Below are 24,531 nucleotides of genomic sequence, written 5' to 3'. Positions count from 1 at the left end.
AAAATGAACTGATTCTCAGGTCTCACCCGATCCCTCTGAATTCAGAATTTCCATGGGTGGGGACTGGTATGTTTTAACTCTCACCCAGGTGATTCTCATGGTCAGTAACCTTGAGAGCCACCTTCTTCAGAATTTTTTTCTTCCTCCTCTTATTACTACTTACAAATTAGGTTACTGGGAAATGGAGCAGTTTTTAAGCCCGGGAACCAATGGTGTGTACCTGTTGGCAGAAGCAAATTGAGTAGATACTAGCTGCAAACTACTGTTTAGGGGAAAATCTGATGAAAGGAATTAGAGGAAATAATGCAGAAAAAGGATGGTTTAGACACAAATAAAAGAATGAGGGTGGTGTAAAGGAAGTAATAAAAGACAACAACAGACCTAACCTTAGGTCTACACCTGGTTCCTCATCTGTGTGTATGTGCATAACTGTGTGATTTAATATCAGTTTAAGGGATACTGATATTTTTTTATATGATAGATTAGCAAGTGATGTGGATTAACTAGCTAGTGGCTATATGGAAACATGTTATTTTACTGATAAAAGGTAGTTCTATTTCTGACACCAGGGATGCATGTGAGAATTTTATTAGTTGGGATTAGTACATTCAACTTAAAAAAAAAAAGCAGAAAAGCAGGTATTTTTATGGAAAGATACAATGGTAATGCAATAATATAGTTTTATAGTAATATAATAAGATATTTCTGTACCAATCATGTACAAATCACTTTTTATCAGTCTTATTTCTTTATCTACATGAAGCATATTAAATCTTTTCTAAGTTATTCTTCACTGTCTTAAAATTAAATGATTTTCAATAGATTTGTGGTCAAATTTCTACTACTTAGCCCAAAACCCTGCAGTATTTTCTAAAAATATGTAATGTTCTCATTTATTTATTTTTAAATGAGAACTCCATTTTCTTAGTTATTGTTTCTTGCACTTGGAGTACCTCAGGGAATATGTCTCTATACAATTTAGGAAATTTGAATTTTTTCTTCACTGATAAAAAAATACTGTATATTCTGATAATGCCTTTTTTTTTCTACATAGGATGTGGAAGCAATTTCACTAAACCTTCAGGCTACATTATTTCTCCAAACTACCCGAAGCAATATGACAACAACATGAATTGCACTTATTTCATCGAGGCTAATCCTCTGTCTGTGGTCTCTTTGACTTTTGTGTCTTTCCATTTGGAAGGTAAGTTTATTCTTATGTGAATTACAATTGATATCTTTAATATTTATTGTTGAGAATATTACAGATGTCCCCCATTTTCCCAGCTTTGCCCCCTTCACCTGGCCCCTTCCTATTCCAGGCCTTCACTGCACTATTGTCTGTATTCTAGTGTTATGCATATATGTATGTAAATTCTTTGGTTAATTTCTTCCCTTTTCCCCTTCCCCCTTCCCTCTGAGATTCATCAGTCTGTCATGCTTACAATGGAATATACAATTGATTCTTAATAAAAATGAAGGATAGTAGCAGGAGATATAGTCTAAAATCACCACTTGAAGAAAAATATTTAAAATGCCACAGAGTACATTTGATGTAAACTTGATTAAAATTCCACCCAATGTTTTAAAAACACATGTACCATGCTGTATATTCTATCCAGAAGTGAAAAAATAACACAAAAGCTTTAAGAACACAAGCATCAGAGAAATAGCTTAAGGAAAATAAATCTTAAATATATTATATTTTAATAATAGTTTTTAATTTATTCCTTTGCATTTATACTCTACATGCATATATACTATATATATATATATCTCTACGATCATGCACATACTATAAACATACTAGCAAGAGAAACAATTTATCAAAGCAAAATTAATAAATATCTGAACTTTACTTTTATTAAGTATTACTGTGGGATACCTTTTCATCTCCTCTCTCTTTTATCTTCATCACTCCCATAGTTTTGTGAAATCCCTAACCACAACTGCCTCTTTGGGTTCACTACAGATTTTTTAGAAATTAATTTTCATTTCTAAATTGTAACTAATCAGTAAATGTAACAAGCTACTTCTGCATAATCAAAACTTCTTTCTCTTTAGGTAGTCCACCATGACAGTGAAAAGTTACATTTAGCAAAATGTTTTACAGTGTTCAGTATCTGGGAAATTTATGCTGCATGAAAATAAAAATGACATGTCAGTCCTCATATTAATAAATTATACAAAGCCTCTCCCTCACTTGATCCTTTTTCTATGACCTCTTTTTTCTATATCTCTACAAGCTGTGGCTTTGGGCAAATGTATTTGCTAGAAAATACTGAGTACAAATAGATGTATGTCACTGTAAAAATGGAATATGAAGTTAAATATACTCTTTTCAGCATTTTCTAGCACCAAATACCTATAATATAAAAAGATGTCCATGATATATATAGTATTAGGAAAAATAAAATAGTTTGTGTAAGATGACTCAGTTTTTTCTTTAAAATAACATACATGTGATTAAAATCTGTAAGGCGCTTAAGCCATAGTTGAAGAGTTATTACCACTGCGCCATAGCTTGTGATCTTTATTTTCTTCTTTATACCTTTCCTATCTACACTAATAAAAGAGAAACATGGTAATTGGCGTACAACCACTACCCTTCCCATTGGCTAATCAGCATATCCTTATGCAAATTAACTGTCAGCCAAGATGGCGGCCAGCAGCCATGCACTGAAGCGAGCAGGGAGACTTGCTTCCTCCAGGAACTGCAGACTCCAACGTTCCCCGCCTCACTTGCCGGCCTCTCAACTGCAACTCTAAGCAACTATTACTATGTTGCAAATAAGAAGCTAAACAAAACGGCTTTCAGTCAGCCCCGGACTGCAACATTGTATCCATGTTTTCAGCAGCGAAGCCTCAGAGCTAAAGCTGGCCCAGAATAAAAAAAAAAAAAAAAAAAAGAAAACAAGGAGCAGTTGGGAGCTTTTAGTTACCTGCCAGCCGGAAAACAGCCCTCAGCCCCTCACCCAGCCTGGCCAGGCACCCCAGTGGGGACCCCCACCCTGATCCAGGACACCCTTCAGGGCAAACCAGCCGGCTCCCACCCGTGCACCAGGCCTCTATTCTATAAAGTAAAAGGGTAATATGCCTCCCAGCACCGGGATCAGCGTGACAGGGGGCAGCGCCCAAACCCCCTGATCAGCCCTGCTCTGTGCCTGATAGGGGGGAGCTCCCCAACCCCGATTGCCCTGCGGCTCTGTGTTTGACAGGGTGCGGCACACCAACCCCCTGATCCGCCCTGCTCTGTGAGTGACAGGGGGCAGTGCCCCAACCCCCTGATCGGCCCTGCTCTGTGAGTGACGGGGGCAGCGCCCCAACCCCCTGATCCGCCCTGCTCTGTGAGTGACAGGGGGCAGTGCCCCAACCCCCTGATTGACCCTGCTCTGTGAGTGACAGGGGGCAGCGCCCCAACCCCCTGATCCGCCCTGCTCTGTGAGTGACAGGGGGCAGTGCCCCAACCCCCTGATTGACCCTGCTCTGTGAGTGACAGGGGGCAGCGCCCCAACCCCCTGATAGGCCCTGCTCTGTGAGTGACAGGGGGCAGCGCCCCAACCCCCTGATCGGCCCTGCTCTGTGCGTGACAGGGGGTGGCGCCGCAACCCCCCAATCAGTCTACCCTGAAAGTGACTGAGGGTGGCATTGCAACCTCCCGATCCGCCCTGCTCTGTGCATGACGGGGTGGCGCCCCAACTCCCCAATCGGCCCTGCTCTGAGCCTGACCAGGGGCTGCACCTAGAGATTGGGCCTGCCCTCTGCCACCCGGGAGCAGGCCTAAGCCAGCAGGTCGTTACCTCCCGAGGGGTCCCAGACTGTGAGAGGGCACAGGCCGGTCTAGGGGACCCCCCCCCCCCAGTGCACAAATTTTTGTGCACCGGGCCTCTAGTTATTTTTATAATCAGAGGAAAGTTGTTTCAGCAACAGGGGAAAACATTTGGCATTGGTATGGGCATCTGTTCTCATTAAATTACACAAATGGATGAATGTCATATGCCAATATCATTTAGAGTGAAAAAGGAGACACCAATATTTATGCTATGAAATGTTGCCACAAAAAGCACTACTGATGTTAATGGGATATGTATTATTTACAAGGGAACCTACACTTATCCTAAACAGTCATGAGCTGAGTTTCGCTAGGTAGGTGGGATAAGTACTCTGACACCTGACGTGGGGTGTGGTTGGGAAAGTACAGCATTTCAGGATGGGTCCCAATGCCAGGTGGACCACTTAACTAGTCACCTACTGTGTGCAAATTACTTGATCTTTTTGATAATCACATTAATTTTTACAAATATAAATAGTAGTTATGAAAGTCATATAATGCCTATAGAAACATATTTTGTGAACTATAATTCATCTGAGTGGCCATTGTATCATTATTATTGCTGCTGCCAGTCAAATCTCCAGATGCACCCCTACACAGTGGCCTCAGAGCACATATTTGGTTTTTCAGATTAAGTGACTTTGACTTCTAGTCATCACCCAGTTGAAAAGACTGATTTTTAAAAATAGATAAAATCTTTATGATAATGCCTTGTGACATTTCCAGTGTTATAAGTACACAGTATTTTCAAACTCCTAAGTGAGTAATTTCTAGCTATGGATTAATTAAATTATAATGATATCCCAGAAAGGGCAACATTAATCACATTTATAATTAGATTCTTATCACTAACCATATCCATGCTGATGTTCATTAAACAACACTAAGAAGCCAGAGATTCATTAGCTACAGTAAAAATAACCTCCTACCCCTTCTAAAGTGAGCCCAAGGAATTCAAGAGCTCTATGTTGTGATAAAAACAGGATTGCTCTCAAGAAAAATCACTTTTTTTTCAGTGTTTTCAAGCTGCTGTAGATCATAGGAACTGTTTCTGAGGCACTATATCCAAATGACTAAGCATTTCTGAGCCTACCATCCCAGCAGAGCCATCATCCACCTCGGTTGAGATGAAGGTTCTAGACCTGACCTTTTAGTGGCCTTTCCCAGGCTATAAAATCCTGCAAACACATTTGTCCATGCGTGTGTTTACTAAACACTGAGGTTTGCTCTTTAGGTTCGTATACTGATCATTCAACTGTATGCTGGTTCTTCCCATACAGGGAGGTTACAAAGGTTTAGTGAACTACTTTCTTTCCTTTTTAAAATTTTTAAAACTACTTTCCACTAAAGTTGCTCTAAAAGCATGTTATCATATTTTATGTTGCTCTAAATTTCTCTTCTCATTATTACATCTTCAATACTAGTCCTTCTAGAAACTACTTCTATATAATCACTGCTCTAGTATAAAAAATCCAGTGAAATCAGTTAACAGTCATAGGAGAAATTTTTATTTGAACATTTATTTATATACTAGGAACCCAGCGCACAATTCGAAATTGCTCAGTGCTGCCCACCAGCAAGTCGCCAGTCCGGCCCTGCTTCTCTCCCTCGGCCCCGCAGCAGCCGAGGCCTCTGCTGGTCCGGCCCTACCTCCCTTTCCGGCTCTTGAAGCAGCTATGGCCACAGCCACTGCTGATCAGGCCCTCCCCCAGCACAGGCACATGGAGGGCCCTGCCGCCCCGCCCCCAACACTGCGCATGCAACCTCCTCCTTTCCAGTCAACCCATAACGGCGTCCTGGTTAATTAGCATATTCTCTATCCTATCTAGTAATAGACAAAGATGGTAATTGACTGTACCTTTGTTATGCCTCCCATTGGCTAATCAGCAAGATATGCAAATTAACCCAACCAAGATGGCGGCCAGCAGCCATGCAGCTGAAGCGAGCAGGAGGCTTGCTTGCTCCAGTGATGGAGGAAGCCAAGGTTCCCCGCCTGCCGCGGCCCAGCTCTGAGCTCTGAAAGCAACAAAGTTTCAATTATAGAAGCTAAACAAACCCCAGATACCTGCTTTCAGCCAGCCGTGGCCACAGAGCTGGAGCGAGCAGGAGCCCGGCTCTTAGCTCCAGTGATGGCAACAAAGTTTCAATTATAGAAGGTAAATAAATCCCAGAATAAAAAATAAAAAAAAGGAGAAGCTGGGAGCTTCAGTCGCCAGCCAGCCTGAAAACGGCCTTAAGTCCCTCACCCAGGCTGGCCAGGCACCCCAGTGGGGACCCCCACCCTGAAGGGGGTGTGACCAGCTGCATATAGCCAACAGCCCCTCACCCAGGCTGGCCAGGCACCCCAGAAGGACCCCCACCCTGATCCAGGACACCCTTCAGGGCAAACCAGCCGGCCCCCACCCATGCACCAGGCCTCTATCCTGTATAGTAAAAGGGTAATATGCAAACTGACCCTAACAGCACAAGGACTGGGAATGACTGCTCACTATGACACACACTGACCACCAGGGGGCAGACGCTCAATGCAGGAGCTGCCCCCTGGTGGTCAGTGCACTCCCACAGGGGGAGCTCTGCTCAGCCATAAGCCAGGCTGATGGCTGCCAGTACAGCGGTGATGGTGAGAGCCTCTCCTGCCTCCTCAGCAGTGCTAAGGATGTCCGATTGCAGCTTAGGTATGCTCCCTGCTGGCAAGTGGACGTCCCCTGAGGGCTGCCGGGCTGCCAGAGGGATGTCTGATTGCCAGCTTAGGCCCAATCCCCCAGGGAGCAGGCCTAAGCCAGCAGGTGGTCATCCCCCAAGGGGTCCCAGACTGCGAGAGGGCACAGGCTGGGCCTCTAGTTATATATATTCTAGTGGCCCGGTGCATGAAATTCGTACACATTGAAACGGAATTCATTAGAGGAACGTAATTTGGACTCACCATCTAATATCAATAATATGTGAGTGTGAGACAGTCCACATTTCTGAAATTCAATGACATGAATTTTAGCTATTACTTTGCCAAATAAATGGACTTTACATATATCATTTAAAAGAGCATTCAGCTTAATATTAAAAACTCTGGCTACCAAGTCAGGTCTGCTTTCAACTTTTTTGCCAGCGTTGTAAATTGTTTGCAATATCTGCTCATTTGGGGTTGCATGTCATGGTTATGAATAAATCGGGCTTGCCATACTTTGTTACAATTGCCATAGCATCCTGATATCGCTGCTGCATATTTCTGGGACTACCCTCAAAAGATGATGGAAGTATTATCATTTTACCAATCGGCGCATTGTCACTTTCAGATCTAGATTTGAGATAATCCATCAAACCACTGTATTTTTCAACTCTCAACTTAGATTGGTTTGCTTTGATGAAATTTATTCGATTGGCCTCCGTTTTTGAATATGAATCCACAATAAACTGTTGAGTTAATTTTCCTGCATTTAAAATAGGATTGAACGTGTCCCGAACAGAGAGATGAAATCCATAATACTGCATTTGTCTGACTTGTGTCCTTACATTTTGTCTAGTATTATTGTCGATTACACTGTTGTCTCTGAGTCTTAATGCAATATCTGTCCCCCAGCCTTTTTCACCATGTGGAAAAAGAATAGGATATGTCATTGCATCTAATGTAGGAAACAGGATATTGATTTGTTTCATTTCAGTGGCATTTGGATTATTGGGATCTGGTTTACAATGAATGAGCAAGTCCCTTTCAAAAGGAGGTTCTCCATCTTCGTTTCTGAATATGACTGCAACCTCGGTTACACGGGGAGAATTATATCTACCTGGGTCACTGTTACAATTGTATTTAATTGCCATTGTTACTTCTGTGGGAGCAATACCTTTTGCTGCTGCTTCAGATTGGGCTTTCTTTTCTACCTCATGTAGCATCTTGCACGATTTTGTTAATTCATTTATTTCATGCCTGAGGTTGTTGATGTTGATCATGAGTCTTTCTGAGCAGCCCTGGTTTTCTGGCATTGCTAATCTTTTACTTGTTGCTTCAGCCATATCCAAAATATAGAGTTGAGCAAACTTCCGAGAAACACCATCTGAAGGATGTAAAGTTATAGTATGGTGGTAAACTTGTCCATGTATTCTAAAACAGTATGGCCCATATCCTGATGGAGATGCAATATTTGCACCCATGGAAGCAAAAGCAAAAGAACTATTTATGAATCGAATATTTTCCATGAAATTTTTACTGTCAGAATCTTCATTTGTCATTCATCTCTTTAAATATGCCGGGTAATCTGGAAAATGTATATCATTTGGACAGAGTTTCCCTTTGCTACAACATCGAGTAAATTTCTCACCAGATGGTTTTTCATCCGAGAAATTTAGTGATAGGCAAAATTCACATCTAACAGTCATTCCACCACAACTATGTTTGAGAATTGCATCCTCATGTACTGCATTTTCGCTGAGAAGGCAGTTCCTTCCAGTATAGGTAGTACTTGTTGATGACTGTTCTCTAGACATATTCTGTAGTCACCACCACCTTCTTTCAACTTCAAAGGCACACTGGTCTTAAGACATTTTCTGTCGATGACGCCGGTGTTTTTCGGCATCAGGGCGATGTGTTTCCAATAGCTGGTCTTCAGATACATTCTGTCACAGGCACCGCCGCCTTTTAAAATCAGACGCATGTTGCTCTTCAGACATTTTCTGTCGATAACGCCGGCATCTTTCGGCTGCAGAGCTATGTTGTATCAACAGTTGTTCTTTAGACATAGTCTCACCTCTTTACTGTCACGGTCTGAGATGCAGGTGAATGACAATCCTGGCTGTCAGGTCGCTGAGAGCTGTCTGACCAACAGCTGATTCTGTGGGGGTGAGATTTCCTCCTCCCTGCTGTCAGTTTCCACAGCTGTGATGAGGAAGCTGGGGTGACAGAGGGAGCCACGCCCTCCAAGCCGCCCTCTCTCTCGCTCTGCTCTATGTCCAGCAGCCTCCTGCTCTGCCAAGTCTTCCAAACCTCCCACTCTCCGCCCACTCTCCCACTCTGCTCTCCACTGGCGAAGGTCCCGGGAGGCCACGGGCGTGGCTACGGCCTTGCCTCCCGGGGCCAGCGAAGGTCCCAGGAGCCTGCGGCTGGTGTTGCCTCCTGGGGCGCTTGACACCTGCATATGCAAATTAACCCACCATCTTTGGCAGGTTAATTTGCATACTCACTCCTCATTGGCTCATGAGTGTAGCAGAGGGATGGTCAATTTACATGTTTCTCTTTTATTATATAGGATAGATTTTTTTAAAAAAAATATATTTTATTGATTTTTTACAGAGAGGAAGGGAGAGGGACAGAGAGTTAGAAACATCGCTGAGAGAGAAACATCGACCAGCTGCCTCCTGCACATCTCCCACTGGGGATGTGCCCACAACATATAGGATAGATTTTAAGACAACTTTTTTTTTCTGAATGTAAACTCAAGACTAAAATGGTTCTTGGTATTCTGAATAGTATCTTCAAAAGTTGTAAAACAAAATTGGGAATTAACAAATAAAAAATTTTCTTTTGGTCAAAAATACAACCAGAAACAGACAAATACTAACAGTGAATGATGAGAGAAACCTCTAATGTTTGTTCTTATTTTGCAGTCAGATGTCATTAAATGCTTATTTCACTTTCCTAAATATTGAGTCTAAAAGTATATTTTTGTGTTTTTACTGTTCATGTGGCCAAGTAGATGCCTCCAAGTTTATAGGCTTTTTTTTTAAACTTCATAAATAAAGCAGTTTGTGAATATAGTAACCTAAGGCAAGTGAATGCCTTCTATGCCTTGATTTTTCTGTCATTAAGTAGTAACATTGATTCACCTTGATGATAATGAGGGGTTTAGAAATTCTTAACTGAAAAATTCCTGTATGGAGGCAAATTTTAAACTCAGTTTTTCTCAGATCTAGAGTATTTCTTGATAAGATTTGGAGAGAAGAGGAGCACTGGAGCAGAGAAAATGAAGAGAACCAGAAAGGCTGATGCTTTTACTCACTGTCCTCTAGGATGGCCTCAAAAGCCCCCAAGAGGAATGGGGCTAAGTTTCTAGGGCAGCCAGATAGGAAGTCCTATAAAATATTTGCTTGAATTCTTTTTATTAACTTAGAAGTCCTGGTTTACAGGCTATACCCCAATATATAGCTAAAAGGAAAGAAAATTTGATTTCAGATTTTTCCTTTTGCCCCCTTTTTTACTAAGAAGCACAAAAATTGACTTTTGTCAGTTGTCTTAGTTCACATCCCCCTCCCCCCATTTAGTCTAAGTTGTTTTTTTTTTTAAGTGGCATGATCCATTTACCATTTGCCATGCATTTACTATTTCTTCTCTTTGCTTTCTCAATCATTTTTGAAGAAATCAGAATGTAGGCACATTTCATAATTCATTACCTTAGAAAGCATTGTGCAATGGTTCTTTTGAAATAGTTCCTATTGATAGGTTATTCAAATTGGTTGAGCACTAGAGAAGACACTTAGTTATGTGAGATTCTTCACTTGCCTGTGTTTAAAACTTTGGCCTGCACACTCTAAGGAGCATAGTTTTATACTAGTACTCACTTCTCCCTCTCGCTGAATCATGCTCTCCATTGAGATTTCCAGCAACTTAAAGCAAAGTTAATTAGACAGACAATAGACCTCATTCATTGTTGCCCCTAATTCACCTGCCTCTCCCCAGAACTCTTTTCAACTTTACTGAAAAACACTTTATCTTATCTACAACATTAAAATATTTCAGCCAAAAGGATTTCCCCCTATCTCTACTCCTCTTAGGCCTCTCTGCCTCTCTATGACTCTTAGGGAAAAAATTGCAGTCAGTCTGAAACTAAATTCCACAAGTTTATGCAATTTGCTGAATTACTCATTCTTGACTTTCTTTCAATTCTCTCCAAATTCTTGGAATCATAATGGAATTTAGAATTGAGCATTGCTCTATAATAAAGCCCAATATGTTAAAAATTATATTTCAATATGTTGAGTAGAGCCCTACTCATTTTAAATAATAAATGTATTTTGAAGGTTTTTAGAAAAATGGAGACTAGATCAAAGCAAATTATGGAGGGTCATCTTACATTTCAGAGATTTCAGTAGTAAATATACATCAAATTGTTTACTGAAGATAGAATTAAGAATAAATGTAGCTCCTTGTCCCATGACAGAGGCTCTAGTTCAAGGAAAAAGTACTGTTCAATTTCTCTTCTCTTCCTGACATGTTCTCAGATGCTTGATTGAATGCTATCTCTTGGTCATAAACTCAACTTTAATATTCATTTTGCTCCTTGGAGAATTTTTTCCAGACCTTGACTAAGTTCCTTTCTCTCCCTAAAAGACAATCATCCTGGTTGCATTTAACTATACCTATTCTACTTGAGAGTTTTGTGTATGCTTTGGTTATATATTCAATTGGTTCTCCCTATGATTATGGAAAAGTATTTAATATCATTATTTTCTGATGCCTGTCACCAAGTGTCTTCTCATGGAAGACTCAGGCTGATATCTCTGATCTAATGCAGTGATGTAGAGCTTGAGAAAAAGATGTATGTTGGTGAATTACTTTATGCCTAATGGCATTTTTATATCTCATTTTCTTGCATATTATCTTTATAATAATCCTTGATATGTTTTTAGACTTTAGGTAACTTTATAAGATCTTATATTATGTAATATTTAATTTCTTGTGGGAAAAAATTGGAAGGACACCCTACCTTAAAGAAATGACTACTGAAAGGGATACAAGAATGTTTAATCCATCAAGCAACTTGCCAAATATCATAACTTTTGCAATTTATTGAGCCAGGCTTTGAGAATGAGTAGATTATGTTTAATGGTTTGTTTAGTTATTTGCTATTCTGTTGCTATCTATAAAATATTAAAATCCCCTCTCAATTTCCTCTGCTTCCCAACTTCCTTATTGTTGAATAGAGATCTTTTATAAATAGTTAATGAGTTTTGATTATGTCTTAACAGAGATATACCACTTCTATTTCATGGTGACCTTTTTATAATTGAACTAGTTATTTTAATTAATTATTTGAAAGAGATAATCGGGCATACGCTAAACTTTACCCTATTTTTCACAGTCCTTTCATAATTTTCTAAGACAACTGTCACTGTGATAATCTATATCAGTAGGCCAACAACTTAAAAACTAATACTCAGAGGACACCTGCATAGCAGGCTATTTGATCAATGTGAGGCCAAGATTTTAATCTAGCATCAGCAATATTTCTTTTCATTCCATGGTCTTGGTTTTATAACTCTCTGTGTGGTTTTTTTTTTCAGGCTAAATATATTTCTATAAATAATGCATAACATTTTTTCCCTCAAACTCACCTACTCTAAATTTTAAAAATTCCAGTGGAGCTATTGGTGTCTTCAAGAAAAAGTCTGAGGTTATAATTAAGGTACATAATCTGGTAGCATTCAAATCTGAGTTTAATCTATTTTTTTATTTGTTCTATTTTTCTAACATCATGTTGCTTCTAATTACATGATAAGGTCATTGAAATTAAGTATTTCACATTTTGTAACTTGTAGGTTTATGCCCAATTAGAAGCATTTCTGTTCCAGGATTTTCAAAATGAAGGAATTATTTGAGGTTAATTTAATAAATATACCTGGAATTGATACCTCAAGATTTCTTCAAGCTAGATAGAAACTTAACTGAGGAGCCAAATACATTCTTAAAATGACTTAAGATTTATATTGCATAGATATTTTCTGGAAAAAAAAATCAATTTTATCTAAGTTAACACTCAGATCTAAAAAGGGGAGGGAATGTTTTAATGTACAGATATGTAAAATATGCATTCACCAAGCGTCTTTCAGTTTAAAGTGGTAGATTACCTTTAAATTAACTTAGATATCAATTAGAGTTTGTAAGTTATCTCATCGCCTCAAAGGAAGGTTTAAAAATAAGAAGGGCAGGAATGGCTTCCAGAACATGTGGAAGCCAGAACAATAACCTCAGCATGCTCTCTCTTTCCCCCTCGCGTGTTGTTGCTTTCTGCATGACAACTCCATTTCCCCTGACTGCAGCCTGGCTTCCGTCATGTGTCAGGAGATGGCTGCTGATGTTTTCCAAGTTGAACATCTTTGGCTTTTATTGTTGACTAGAGGCCCAGTATATGAAATTTGTGCAAGGGGCCGGGGGAGGAGGTGCCAGGGAAGTTGTCCCTCAGCCCACCCTGTATCTTCTCACAATCCAGGACCCCTCGGGTAGGGTCCCTCGGCCTGGCCAGCGATCAGGGCCTATGGGGCTTTCCTTACCTTGGTTGCTGGCAGCTGGCCCCACCCCGCCGCTGCCACTGCTTGCCATCTGTGCAACGCTGCCCCCCTCCCCTGCCGTTGGTCGCCTCCCTCTGCAAGCAACAGGCATGGGGTGAGATCACTTGGCTGGCCTGGGCCTGGCTATAGGGTAGCTGCCCTCACAGTGAGGATTGTTTACTCCTCAGGCACATCTAGGAGGGCAGCCAACCAGTGGCATGTGGAGTTGGCTTATACCATCTTGCAATAGTCAGTCATGCTCCTCTATTCCAAATTCTGCATTTAGTGATCTCATGTTGGTAGATTAAAATTGGCTATGGGAGAATATTGATACCATGGAAATTGGCAAATGCTAGAAATCAGAGCATTTTTTTTTCTTTCAGAGAACTGGTTGTTATATTTACCAGTACACTACTGTCTACTTCAAGTTTCAAACAAGGGTCTTGAAACTTATTCTAAATGAGTTGGCTTAGGTCACATGCCCCCCAACCTTCCTTGAAGCAAAATCTATGGCCAGGGGACTTGAAATTACAATATAAATGTATATAATAATTTCTTTAATTTATAAGAGTGTTCTGATAGCAAACAGGCAGTCTGGTTTCAGAGTCCACCATGTCATAGCATGCAATCATATAAAATATTAAAATTTAGTTTCTCAAAGCCTGACTCAATAAATTGAGAAAATTATAATATTTGGTCAAGTAGGACATGAAAGACTCTAAGCCTAATTAGTCACAAGGAAATGCAAATCAAAACCACAGTGAACTACCACTTCAAACCCACAAGGATGGCTATAATAAAAAAGACAGACAATCATAGTGTTGGTAATTATGTGGGAAATTGGAACCCTCATGCATTTCTAGTGGTGTAGTAATGGTGCAACCTCTTTGGAAAACAACCTGATAGGTCCTCAAAAAATTAAACACAGAGTTGCCATACAAGTCAGCAATTCTACTCCTATTATATACTCAAAATAATTGAAAACATATCCACACAAAACCTTGTACATGAATGTTCATAACCATATTATTCATAATAGCCAAAAGCACAAACAAATCAAACGTCCATCAGCTGCTGAATGGATAAACAAAATGTGGTCTGTATATGCTGTGGAATACCATCCAGCCTCGGAGATAATGCAGTATTGACCCTATGCTACAACATGAATGAACTTCAAAAACATTATGTTAAGTAAAAGCAGCCAGTTGCAAAAGGCCACATATTGTATGATTCTGTTTATTCAAAATGTTCAGAACAGACAAATCCATACAGACTGAAAGTAAGTTAGTACGGAGTTGGCTGTCTAGGGGTGGGGAGCAGTACATAGGGAGGGGTAAGTGGGGAGCTATTTTGAACAGGTACAAGGTTTCTCTATGGGGGATGAAAATGTAGTTTGAGGGAGACGTCAGCTATCTAAAGAGACTCGACTTCTAAAAATATATTCTAATGAAATAATGAGAAACTTCCACAAATATTTATGTACAGAATGTTTGTTTCAACAGCATTTTTTATCACAAACAGTGGGAAAAATAGAATTATCAATCCTAGGGATTAATTGAACACAGAATGGTGCATCTATGTGTCAGAATTTGCTATATCTACTAAATTTAATGTTTTAGAAAAATATTTAATCACATAAAACTGCATGTGTTATGTTATTTTTGGTTAATAAAAATTGAGTTATGCAAGAGCATGTTCAATATGACCCCAATTAATGCTTTAACCGTATAATTAACATATAAAGATGACTGCATAAGTTGTGGTAATAAAAGGCTTTATAATTTTTTGTTTATTCTGGGGTTTTTTTTATTTCTCTTTAGGGTGGGTTGAAACTTATAATTAGAAAACAAAATGATGATATATATTTTACAATCACTGAACTCAAGCTAATATTGATTGTATGAACATTTATAACCATTGTTCAAAAAATATTAAGGAATTTCTAACTATCTCTCTGTGGTGGGAGTTCTTTATCTGTACATAGCTCAAGTGAAAGCCGGGTTTTTCAGGAGCAGCCCTGTGGGCATTTGGGGCCAGGCCACCTTTGCTGTGGCTTCAGGAGAGGGGCATGGGGCTGCCCAGAGCATTGCAGCATCCTCAGCAGCATCCCTGGCTCTACCCACTCCGTGCCAGTGTGTACCCCCGCGCACAGCAAAAAGTATCTTCAGCTACTATTGAAGGTCCCTGGGAGGCAAAATTGTTCCCAGTTTATAATCACTGAATTAAGGAACCATTTGATAAAGGAAGAAAATTCTGGGTTATTTCAAAGTGGATTTATCTGTTGTGAAGTTCTACCAGTACCTGTGTCCTCACGCCTGTGCTGGTTTTGTCACTAGGGTAAACCTCAGGAAACCAATTAAATAGGGACTTACCATTTCTATGTAAGTTGCATGAATCTTCATTACAGTTTTGTTTGGTGTTTACCGCATTGATTGTTTATGTTGCTTCTGATTAAAATGCTGGTTGTTCCATGCTTCCTACAGCTCGTTCAGCCGTAACGGGAAGCTGTGACAATGACGGCCTGCACATTATCAGGGGCCACAGCGTAGCCTCCACACCTTTTGCTACCGTGTGTGGTGATGAGGTCCTGTCTCCTGTTACCATCTCTGGTCCAGTGCTGCTTAACTTCTACTCTAATTCGCACACCACCGACTTCGGATTTAAGCTTTCCTACCAGATAACCTGTGAGTAGCCATAATGATGTGTGAAATATATTTCTTGACTAATGTCCTCAGGAGTTTTCATTGTGATTCATATATCACCAATTTGAAATTCAAAAACTTTAAGGGTAAAAATGATCAATTAGGTTCATGATCCAAAAATACTTAGACATTTTTACTTTTTAAGAAATGGGAAGGCTCTTTTTCATGAATTTTGGCTAGAGCTACTCTTTGAAAATCAAACGGAAGGTTGAGATTTATTTTGATAATTTAAGTTAAAATGAACATTCCTGCTATCTTTAGCTGTTTGGACATTACTTTGAAGTGACTTTTTTGGCCTGGACTATCCAGATGCCCATTTCATTTCTTCAGTTTGCTAATGTGAAAAGCAATATTGGCCCTGGCCAGCTGGCTCAGTTAGACCATCAGCCTGTACACACACACACACACACACACACACTCACACACACACACACACACACAAACACACACACAAGATTGAGTGTTCGATTCCTGGTCAGGGCACATATATACCTCAGTTGCAGTTCGAACCCTGGTCGGGGCTCATTTGGGAGGCATCCTATTGATGTTTCTCTCTCTCTCTCTCTCTCTCCTTCCCCTTCCTCTCTCTCTAAAAATCTATAAAGATGTATCCTCAGGTGAGGATTATTAACAAAAAGAAAAGCAATTTGTATAAGTTTAAGAAAAAACTAAAAGAATATCTTTATGGTCTTCTGGTAGGATTTTTTTCAACAACATACAAAAAGCACAGGCCTTAAAGCAATGGTTCTCAACCTTCCTAATGCCGCCACCCTTTAATAGAGTTCTTCATGTTGTGGTGAGCCCCACTCATAAAATTATTTTCGTTGCTACTTCATAACTGTAATTTTGCTACCGTTATGAATCATAATGTAAATATCTGATATGCAGGATGTATTTTCATTGTTACAAATTGAACATAATTAAAGCATAGTGATTAATCACAAAAACAATATGTAATTATACATGTGTTTTCCGATGGTCTTTGGCGACCCCTGTGAAAGGGACGTTTGACCCCCAAAGGGGTTGCGACCCACAGGTTGAGAACCGCTGCCTTAAAGGAAAAGGAAACATTGATAATTTGCAGCTTCTCATGTCAAAGTCAAAGTGAGAAGACAAGTAATCACTGGGCAAAGGCCTCTGTGGCTACCAGGATCTTTTAATTCTTTAAAGACAATTCAACCTGCTTATTTGAAAATCATGAAACTATATTTCCCTATTTTGAGTAGCTCTTTCTTCTCTTGCAATAAACTTGGTTGGTTAGTTTCCTGACAGTGTTTTTTCCCATTTCATTCATATGAGACTCTACTGGTGGCTGTGTGGAAGTTTGCACACAGTGTTTTAGAAAAATGAGGGATTAAAGGCTAAAAGAATATAAAGCAATGATGTAACTTTCCCAAACACCAGTTGTACCAAAAGAATAAAACAAATAATCTATTTCTTTATCAATAAGACAACTGGGGGGATGCCCATTGCTCAGTTCTATTCTGGTTGTGCCAACAGACCTACAAAGCCACAGACAATAACACTTTACAAATGGGGTCAGGACTCAGGTAGCAGCTCACATGAATGAACTGTGAAGGCCCTTTATCATGAGTAAGTAAATATTCCAGTCTTCTCTGTGGATGGGAAGAGTAATTTATTTGAAAGATAATTATTTAACTTCCTACTTTTAGCAATGGGTTTGGCCAAGTAAAGACAAAACACAAAACAATATACTTTTGCAAGATCTCTGTTCCCCTTTCACTAATGTTGGATGAATAGAGAGTTTTGTTGATAAGATTTCAAATCCTGACATGTACAAATTTGGGGGTTATTTGGGCTTTGATAAGTGTTCAGAGGCCACATAATTGTGTACAAGATGAAACGGAGTAATGGCCACACAAATCTCACATTTAATTCACTCCATACGCCCACAGGGGTCTGAGCACATGCATACATATGGAGAGTAGCTTTCCCTGCAAAGTGGGCTCAGCTGAGGTGAAATACATCAATAAGCAAACAGCCTTACATTGCAGCCACCATTTGTTTCTCATTTCTAAGAGATACAAGTAGAAAATGTCCATTGATAGTCTATAAACCATAGAGATAGCATCAAAATATACTAACCCCATTCTAATTTTAGAATCACATAATAAAATAAACATAAACCTTTCTCACTGTAATGATGGGAGGGCATTTTCCATCATTAAGTGACACAACCTGATCCTCCTTATATGTAAGTCCAAGCAAAAATAATAATTTTATATTAAAAACAATAGGTTTATTATAATATTATGACTGTTGGTTTATTGACTAATTGGAGTAACTAAGGGCTCTGGGCAGTTGAGTGCTGGGGTCCGGCTAGGGAGTGGGCCTGGCCTCCTCATGCTGCTGAGCGCCAGTAACACAAATGTGGGCAAGTAGAATCCTTACCAGTCTCACACTAAATAGAAATGCATAGGACCCAGGAGCTATAAATTTGGGCCCACAGAGGGAACTACGCTCACATGTTCCAAAAATGATTTAAAGTACTTCACTTTCTAATAGCCTGTCTTTGACAGAGGAAACTCGAATCGATATTGAAGATTTCTAGTGGGCAGACCTTTCTGGGTTCATACGCCCACAATGTGCCTTGGATTCTGTTTGCCTTTTCTACATTTCCAGTTATCACTGTCATCCCTCTGAGCCTATGAATTAAATATAGAGAAGGGACAGTTACACCCAACACGTGAAATGTTTCTCCTCATTGTTTTCACTCTGGCCATTAATTTAACTCAGACGTATTCCATCCAAGATGTGCCTTAAATATTCTTCCCTGCTCCTCACCATACTGTTTCCTCCTTCTGCCTTGGTAGAAAAATCAGAATTAATTGTAAGCACACTGAAGGGAGCTTTAAGTTGCTTTAAGAAAAAAGTAATAGTTATCTCTCAGGAGAAAAAGGTACAGTAGTAAAGGTTATTTCAAAACTATTTTTCCATGGTGCGAGTACTAATTGTTCTCTGCATATTCCCGTCTTTCATTGCAGCCTGTGGTGGTGTGTTCAACTTCTCCACTGGAATCATCAAAAGCCCTGCCTATTCATACTCAGACTACCCTAACAACATGTACTGCTTGTATAACATCACTGTGAGAGACAACAAAGTGATTCTGCTCAAGTATGTAAGACAAATTCACCTTCTTAAGAAAACCATTTTAGCTTGATTTACAGCTAGGCTTTCCTTAATAATGGAGAGCATTGATTCTCATCAGAACATAGAAGGGAGGAAGGGAGATTGAGGTCCTTGTGGAAACCTGGGAAACAGGCCTCCTACCCTCCACACAGGCCAATAGCGCATGGTTACCAGGTAAGGAAGAAAAACAGGCACTCCGCCCATTAAAATGACAGCTCTAATTTTCTAACAGTTTCAAAGGAGCTTATAATGGGTGTAAAGTTATAAGACAATCTTGAAATCCAAGGGTAAGAGAAAGAGTTCCAGTTGTTGGGCACTTGTACACACAGAAAAACCTTTAACACTTTCCACAATTCTGTTATTCATTTCTTAAAACAGGCATCCAAGGTATATATTATTAATCTTATTGTATTGATAAGAAAACTGAGGCTCCAGAAAGGTTTAATAACTTTCCCAAAGTGGTGCACTACTAAATGAAGGGTCAATATCTGAATCCATGTCAGGTTTCCTCCCAATACCATGTCTCTGGTATATTCCTGTGCTATCTCTGAAAGGGTAAAATTTCTTCTAACTACTTAAGAAATGTATTTCTGTGTATCAGAACACCTCTAAGTTGGTGCTATTCAAGATATCTCACATCAGTGGAATTTTCCCTAATCCTACTTTCTCCCAAGTCTGATGAAGGGAATGTAGCCTCCAGTTTTCCAGTGATAAAGTCCCACATTGCTTTCATCTAAATGGGTATTCAGGAATATACAGTTTGTGGTAGGAAAATCTGAGGGGTGACAGAGTTCTCAGCAATATAGAACTTTTATAGGAGCTTGATGGGCTAGGACCACTCCTACCCACCTCCCCCTAAAAATCATAAAGTCTCTGCAATTCACCTCCAGAGACCTCGTGTACCAGATGGGTCCATGGACTGTAAGACAGGTCTCATCAAGCTTGATTTGGTTCCTGTGTCAGACAGCGAGTGGTCTATAGGCAGGGCCTTGAAGGAAACTGCAGATCTCACCTGGGACGATTGGTAAGGAAGCTGTGCCCCAGAGACAAAAAGTCCTTTAAATCCTAGGAACAAAAAAACAAACAAACCAAAAAAAGAAAAAAAAAACATTGCCAAATGACCAGCGCAGGAGGCCTGTGAAGGGATGGCCTGCCCAGAATGGAAGCATAAGGAATGGTTCTTGTCATTTGCCGTTATAGCCCAACACTTGTTTCCTACATGTATAGGATTATGGTTAGTGGTGTGTGTGTGTGTGTGTGTGTGTGTGTGTGTGTCTGTGTGTGTGCATGTGTGTGTTTTTCTTTCTGTTTCCTGCCTGGGCTCTGGGCCTCACGCTATATCAAAGTTTATATCACCATGCTTGAAAAATTAATTATTGTAATATTTCTGAGACTACTGTCTATGAAACAGATATTATTCTAGTATTCTAGGTGCTGCAGAAGTTGTAGACATTAGTAAAACATACTTCCTTGTAGGAAGGCTCTCAAAATATGCCATGGGATATTCCATGGGATTTCTGCCCATGGGATTTTTCCAGGAAGCTTCTCTGCTCTTTTGGGAAAATGGTGCAAAATAAAACGCCAAAATAGCTTTGAGTGCTCCTAGACACTCAAATTGTTCTTTTTCTTTGTAAATTTATGTTGTAGAAAATAAATATGTTGCCTATTGAGAATAAAAGTGGAAATTATCTAGCTATTGTTCTGCCTTCATCTTCCTTTACTTGAACATTTAATGTTAAGTGTGGTTAAATAATTTTTTCATCTGGATCTTCATCATCAGTTTGAAAAAAATCAACCAACGGAACCTTTTTGAAAAAATAAAAATTGATTCTTTTTTTCTTAAAGCTCTTCCAAGTATTTTATTGTTAAATATTATCAAATTACTCTGTGCTATGTGTTATTTATTACAGTTACTAGCAAAAGAAAATGAAGAAAGCAGAAGAGTGTAAAAATAAGGTCAGGAGAGCAAATAACTTTTATTTTATTTTTTTCCAAATAATAAATAATTTAAACAAAATTTTAAAAAGTAAGCCATTAGTAAACAAGTCATAAAATCCTGAAGAAAAAAAATATGTCAGAAGGCCTTGCTTATTTGGGAACTCTGTGACTAGTTACTTGAAATGACAGAGCATAAGGCCTAGACTAAAATACCATATTAGGCCATAAGAAAATACCATATTAGGCCATAAGAAAAATTAGAGCCCTAACCGGTTTGGTTCAGTGGATAGAGTGTCAGCCTGCGGACTGAAGGGTCCCAGGTTCGATTCCGGTCAAGAGCATGTACCTTGGTTGTGGGCACATCCCCAGTAGGAGGTGCGCAGGAGGCAGCTGATCGATGTTCTTCTCTCATCGATGTTTCTAACTCTCTATCTCTCTCCCTTCCTCTCTGTAAAAAATCAATAAAATATATTTTTAAAAAAAGAAAAGAAAAGTTAGGGATGTATCTGTCATGATAGGTTCTAAATGATAACAAACAACCCAAAGGCACAGTAGCTTAACTCAGTGAGTTTATTTCTCACTCGAATGAGAATGTCCAATGTGGCTGCCCAGAGGCCTGGCTCCCTGTGGTCACTCAGGGGCTCAGGCTGATGGAAACTTCATTTCTGCATTTGCTTCCAGGATCATTACTGCCGTGGGCAGGCAACGTGGCAAACTGAGTGGTGGTTTCATAAAATTCTTCCAAAAGGTAGAACCTATCACACCTAAAACTTGCTTTGGCCATGGAGATGTGAGTTTTAGGGCCATGTCAAAGCTCAGAGTGTACACAGAAAGGCAGTCCTAAGCAAATATCAGAAGGCAGAGAGCCAAGATATGTGGTGAAGTTCCTGGGACCACCACAGTAATCTTAAATGTGAATTTCTGGCTATGGCAATCAAATAAGATTCAAGAGAATTTAGTTCATTCTCCCCTCCATCGATTTTTCAATTTTTCAATTTATTTTATGAGAAATAACTTATTTCATATTCCTCATTTTCAAAATGATAATAATGATCACTTGTTTTTTAAGAACATCTGTTATATGCCTGACACCACGGTTTGGTTTTTGCCTATTGTTTCAGTTAACTTTACTCTAAACTCCATTTTCAAAGAAGGAAACAATGATTGTGGGAATAAGAATGGAGCTCTGATTCTAAAACCAGTATTTCCTCCACTCTGTTAGCATCTTCCCATAAGTAAAGAACAGGATGATAGTACCACTTGATGGCCCCAAAATAACAAGAGAATAGAGTAAGTGCCATACTTTCAATGAGACTGTAATACTAAAGTGTTGCTGAAATGATAGATAGCAGTTAAACTTGTCAAAACTTAATCTCAGGAGAATTAATATGTCCTTGATTATAAACTCTTAGAAGTTCAGGGCCATATCTAATTTATTTTTATATCCCAAGTGCTTATCATGATTTTTGACATATTGAATTACTCAAAAAAAAATTTGGCTAAACTTTTTAACTGATTAGTATACTGTTTCTAATATTTCCTATTAAATAAAACTTGGACATTCACTTTTAGCCTTTGTCTTTTTTTTTTTAAAGACAAAAACTCAAGGTACTATTTCATGGAAATCCAAATGAAGAACATCAGTATTAATAAGATTCATTTTACAGGTTTACTGATTTTGATGTGGCTCTCTCCACCTCCTGCTCCCAAGACTACCTGGCAATTTATGATGGTTACAACATCACTGATCCTCTTCTTGGCAAATTCTGTGGTTCCAAGCTTCCACCAAATGTTAAGAGCAGTAATAACAGTATGCTCCTGGTGTTCAAGACAGATGCATTTCAAACAGCAAGAGGTTGGGTGATAACTTTCCGGCAGACACTGGGTAAGAATTTTGGACATGTAAATCTATTTTTCATGACTGTTATTTTTTGCTTTATTTTATTTCACCTGACTAAAGTTGCTTTTCATTTGTTTAGAGGAATGTCACATAAAGTTTTGGTTTTTAAAATTACTAATAATGTATTCTGATTTTTTAAAAAATAACTCAACAAGTGTACTTCTATAGTATACTAAGGTAAAGTCTGTCTACACAACCATCTGAAATAAGACCCAAACCTTATTAATCATCCATGAAAATGGTGAAAGTTGAGCCTAAAGGCAGTCTAGGCACAGATCAAGACAGAGGACCCATAGCCTATGTTGACTTTATGCTTAAAATGGTTAAGATCCTTGGAGAATGTTAAGTAAAGACTGAATGGTCAGATGATTTCTGGAAAGATCATAGTGGTACTAGGCTGCAGAAAAGCACAGAGGACCCTCTGGCCTGAGAAGGAAGAAGCTTATCATAGAATTTCAGATGGGAAATGTTGGAGGTTCAAATTAACACAACAGGAATAGAAATAGAAGAAAGGGTAGAGATCCCAGAGGTGTTCAGAAGTTAGAATACATTGGAAATACAGCATTTGAACTTGATATATTACACGAGGACATAAGTTGTTGATGACTTCTTATGAGTAACTTGTTGGATAGGGTGCCTTAGGAGACTATGATTCCGGGAAGAAATATTATATTTAGTTTGGAGCATTTGGAGTTGGAGGGCCTATGAGATAACTAAATGAAGAATACAGGAGGAAGTTGAAGCTTAAGAAACAATCTGGACTGGAAATAATGATCTAGAGGTAAAGGGAAAAGCTAAATGTGTGGATCAATAAAAAATAGAACCCTGGTTTATTACCACTCCATGTGAGAAATAATTATCTATATAAAATCAACACAGAACTTTAAATCATATAAGGTAGTTAATCAATCCTCTGTTTATCTATAGTCACAGCATCAGTGGCACAATCTAGGTCATTTATATTTGACTCTGGAAAATGTGTTGATTTTTCCATTTGATCAGTGTTCTGGAAATGAACAGGTCACCAAACAAATCACATCTTCTGTGAACTCTCATCTCAGAGAAACCTGGGAAACTTCCACAATAAGAATCCTGACTTATTGTTCAAACTCTTTCTTTCTCTTTAGCCCATCCTGTGGATAACCTTCATGCCTCCGATTCAAAGCAGAGCTTACCTTAAACTTCTTTGCATTTGGCATGAGTTTTTTGTGTGTGTGCATTTCTTGAGGGAAGCAATTAGATAGTGTTTTAAAGGCTTCACAGTAAGCCATGGACAGCATGACAAATTGCATCAGAAAATCACTTTGCCACCTACCCTACTTAGTGATATCACCAATAACTTGAAAGCAAGTCTCAGGGGCAGAACACAGGAGGCTGAAAGAAAAATTAATTTTCCCTTGGAGATTGTTTTTGTGCAAAAGAACTCACAAACTCTTGCGTTTAGCACAGACTTTAGAGTCAAATGGCATATATTTGCATAGCTCTTGTTACCTGCTTTCAGGTTTTTCTTTTTCCTAATGCTTTCTCACATGGCCATTGAAATAGTCTCAAAGCATTCTACAAGCCTTCATCTGTGTGAGACCTGCCAGCTAGCTAGTGTTCCCCAGCCTCATTAAATTACTATGTTTTTCTGGGCTACAAAGAAGACACTTTTGGATTTATTGTGATTTTTACTGCACTGAAATGGCACAGAAGGAAAAATCTTACACTGTCAGAGGTACCGTTCATCCCTGAGCATCGAACACTTTCAGTTTATTAGA

General features: G+C 39.2%; 1 protein-coding gene across 1 annotated transcript in view; it reads left to right on the top strand.

Moving 5' to 3' along the window:
- CUBN (cubilin) overlaps positions 1 to 24,531 on the top strand; it is a 296,326-nt gene that overhangs the window by 223,194 nt on the left and 48,601 nt on the right. The window contains exons 56-59 of the mRNA XM_070408021.1: positions 1,055 to 1,204; positions 15,565 to 15,765; positions 18,789 to 18,918; positions 22,539 to 22,756. Of these exons, the coding sequence (XP_070264122.1) occupies positions 1,055 to 1,204; positions 15,565 to 15,765; positions 18,789 to 18,918; positions 22,539 to 22,756 (699 nt within the window). The remainder of the gene's footprint in view (positions 1 to 1,054; positions 1,205 to 15,564; positions 15,766 to 18,788; positions 18,919 to 22,538; positions 22,757 to 24,531) is intronic.

The sequence above is a fragment of the Myotis yumanensis genome, unplaced genomic scaffold (assembly GCF_028538775.1).
Source record: "Myotis yumanensis isolate MYYU_CA2020_CCGP unplaced genomic scaffold, mMyoYum1.0.hap1 SCAF_1, whole genome shotgun sequence".
Lineage (NCBI taxonomy): Eukaryota > Metazoa > Chordata > Mammalia > Chiroptera > Vespertilionidae > Myotis > Myotis yumanensis.
The sequence above is the reverse complement of the archived record's forward strand: the minus strand, read 5'-3'. Positions and strand labels throughout refer to the sequence as shown.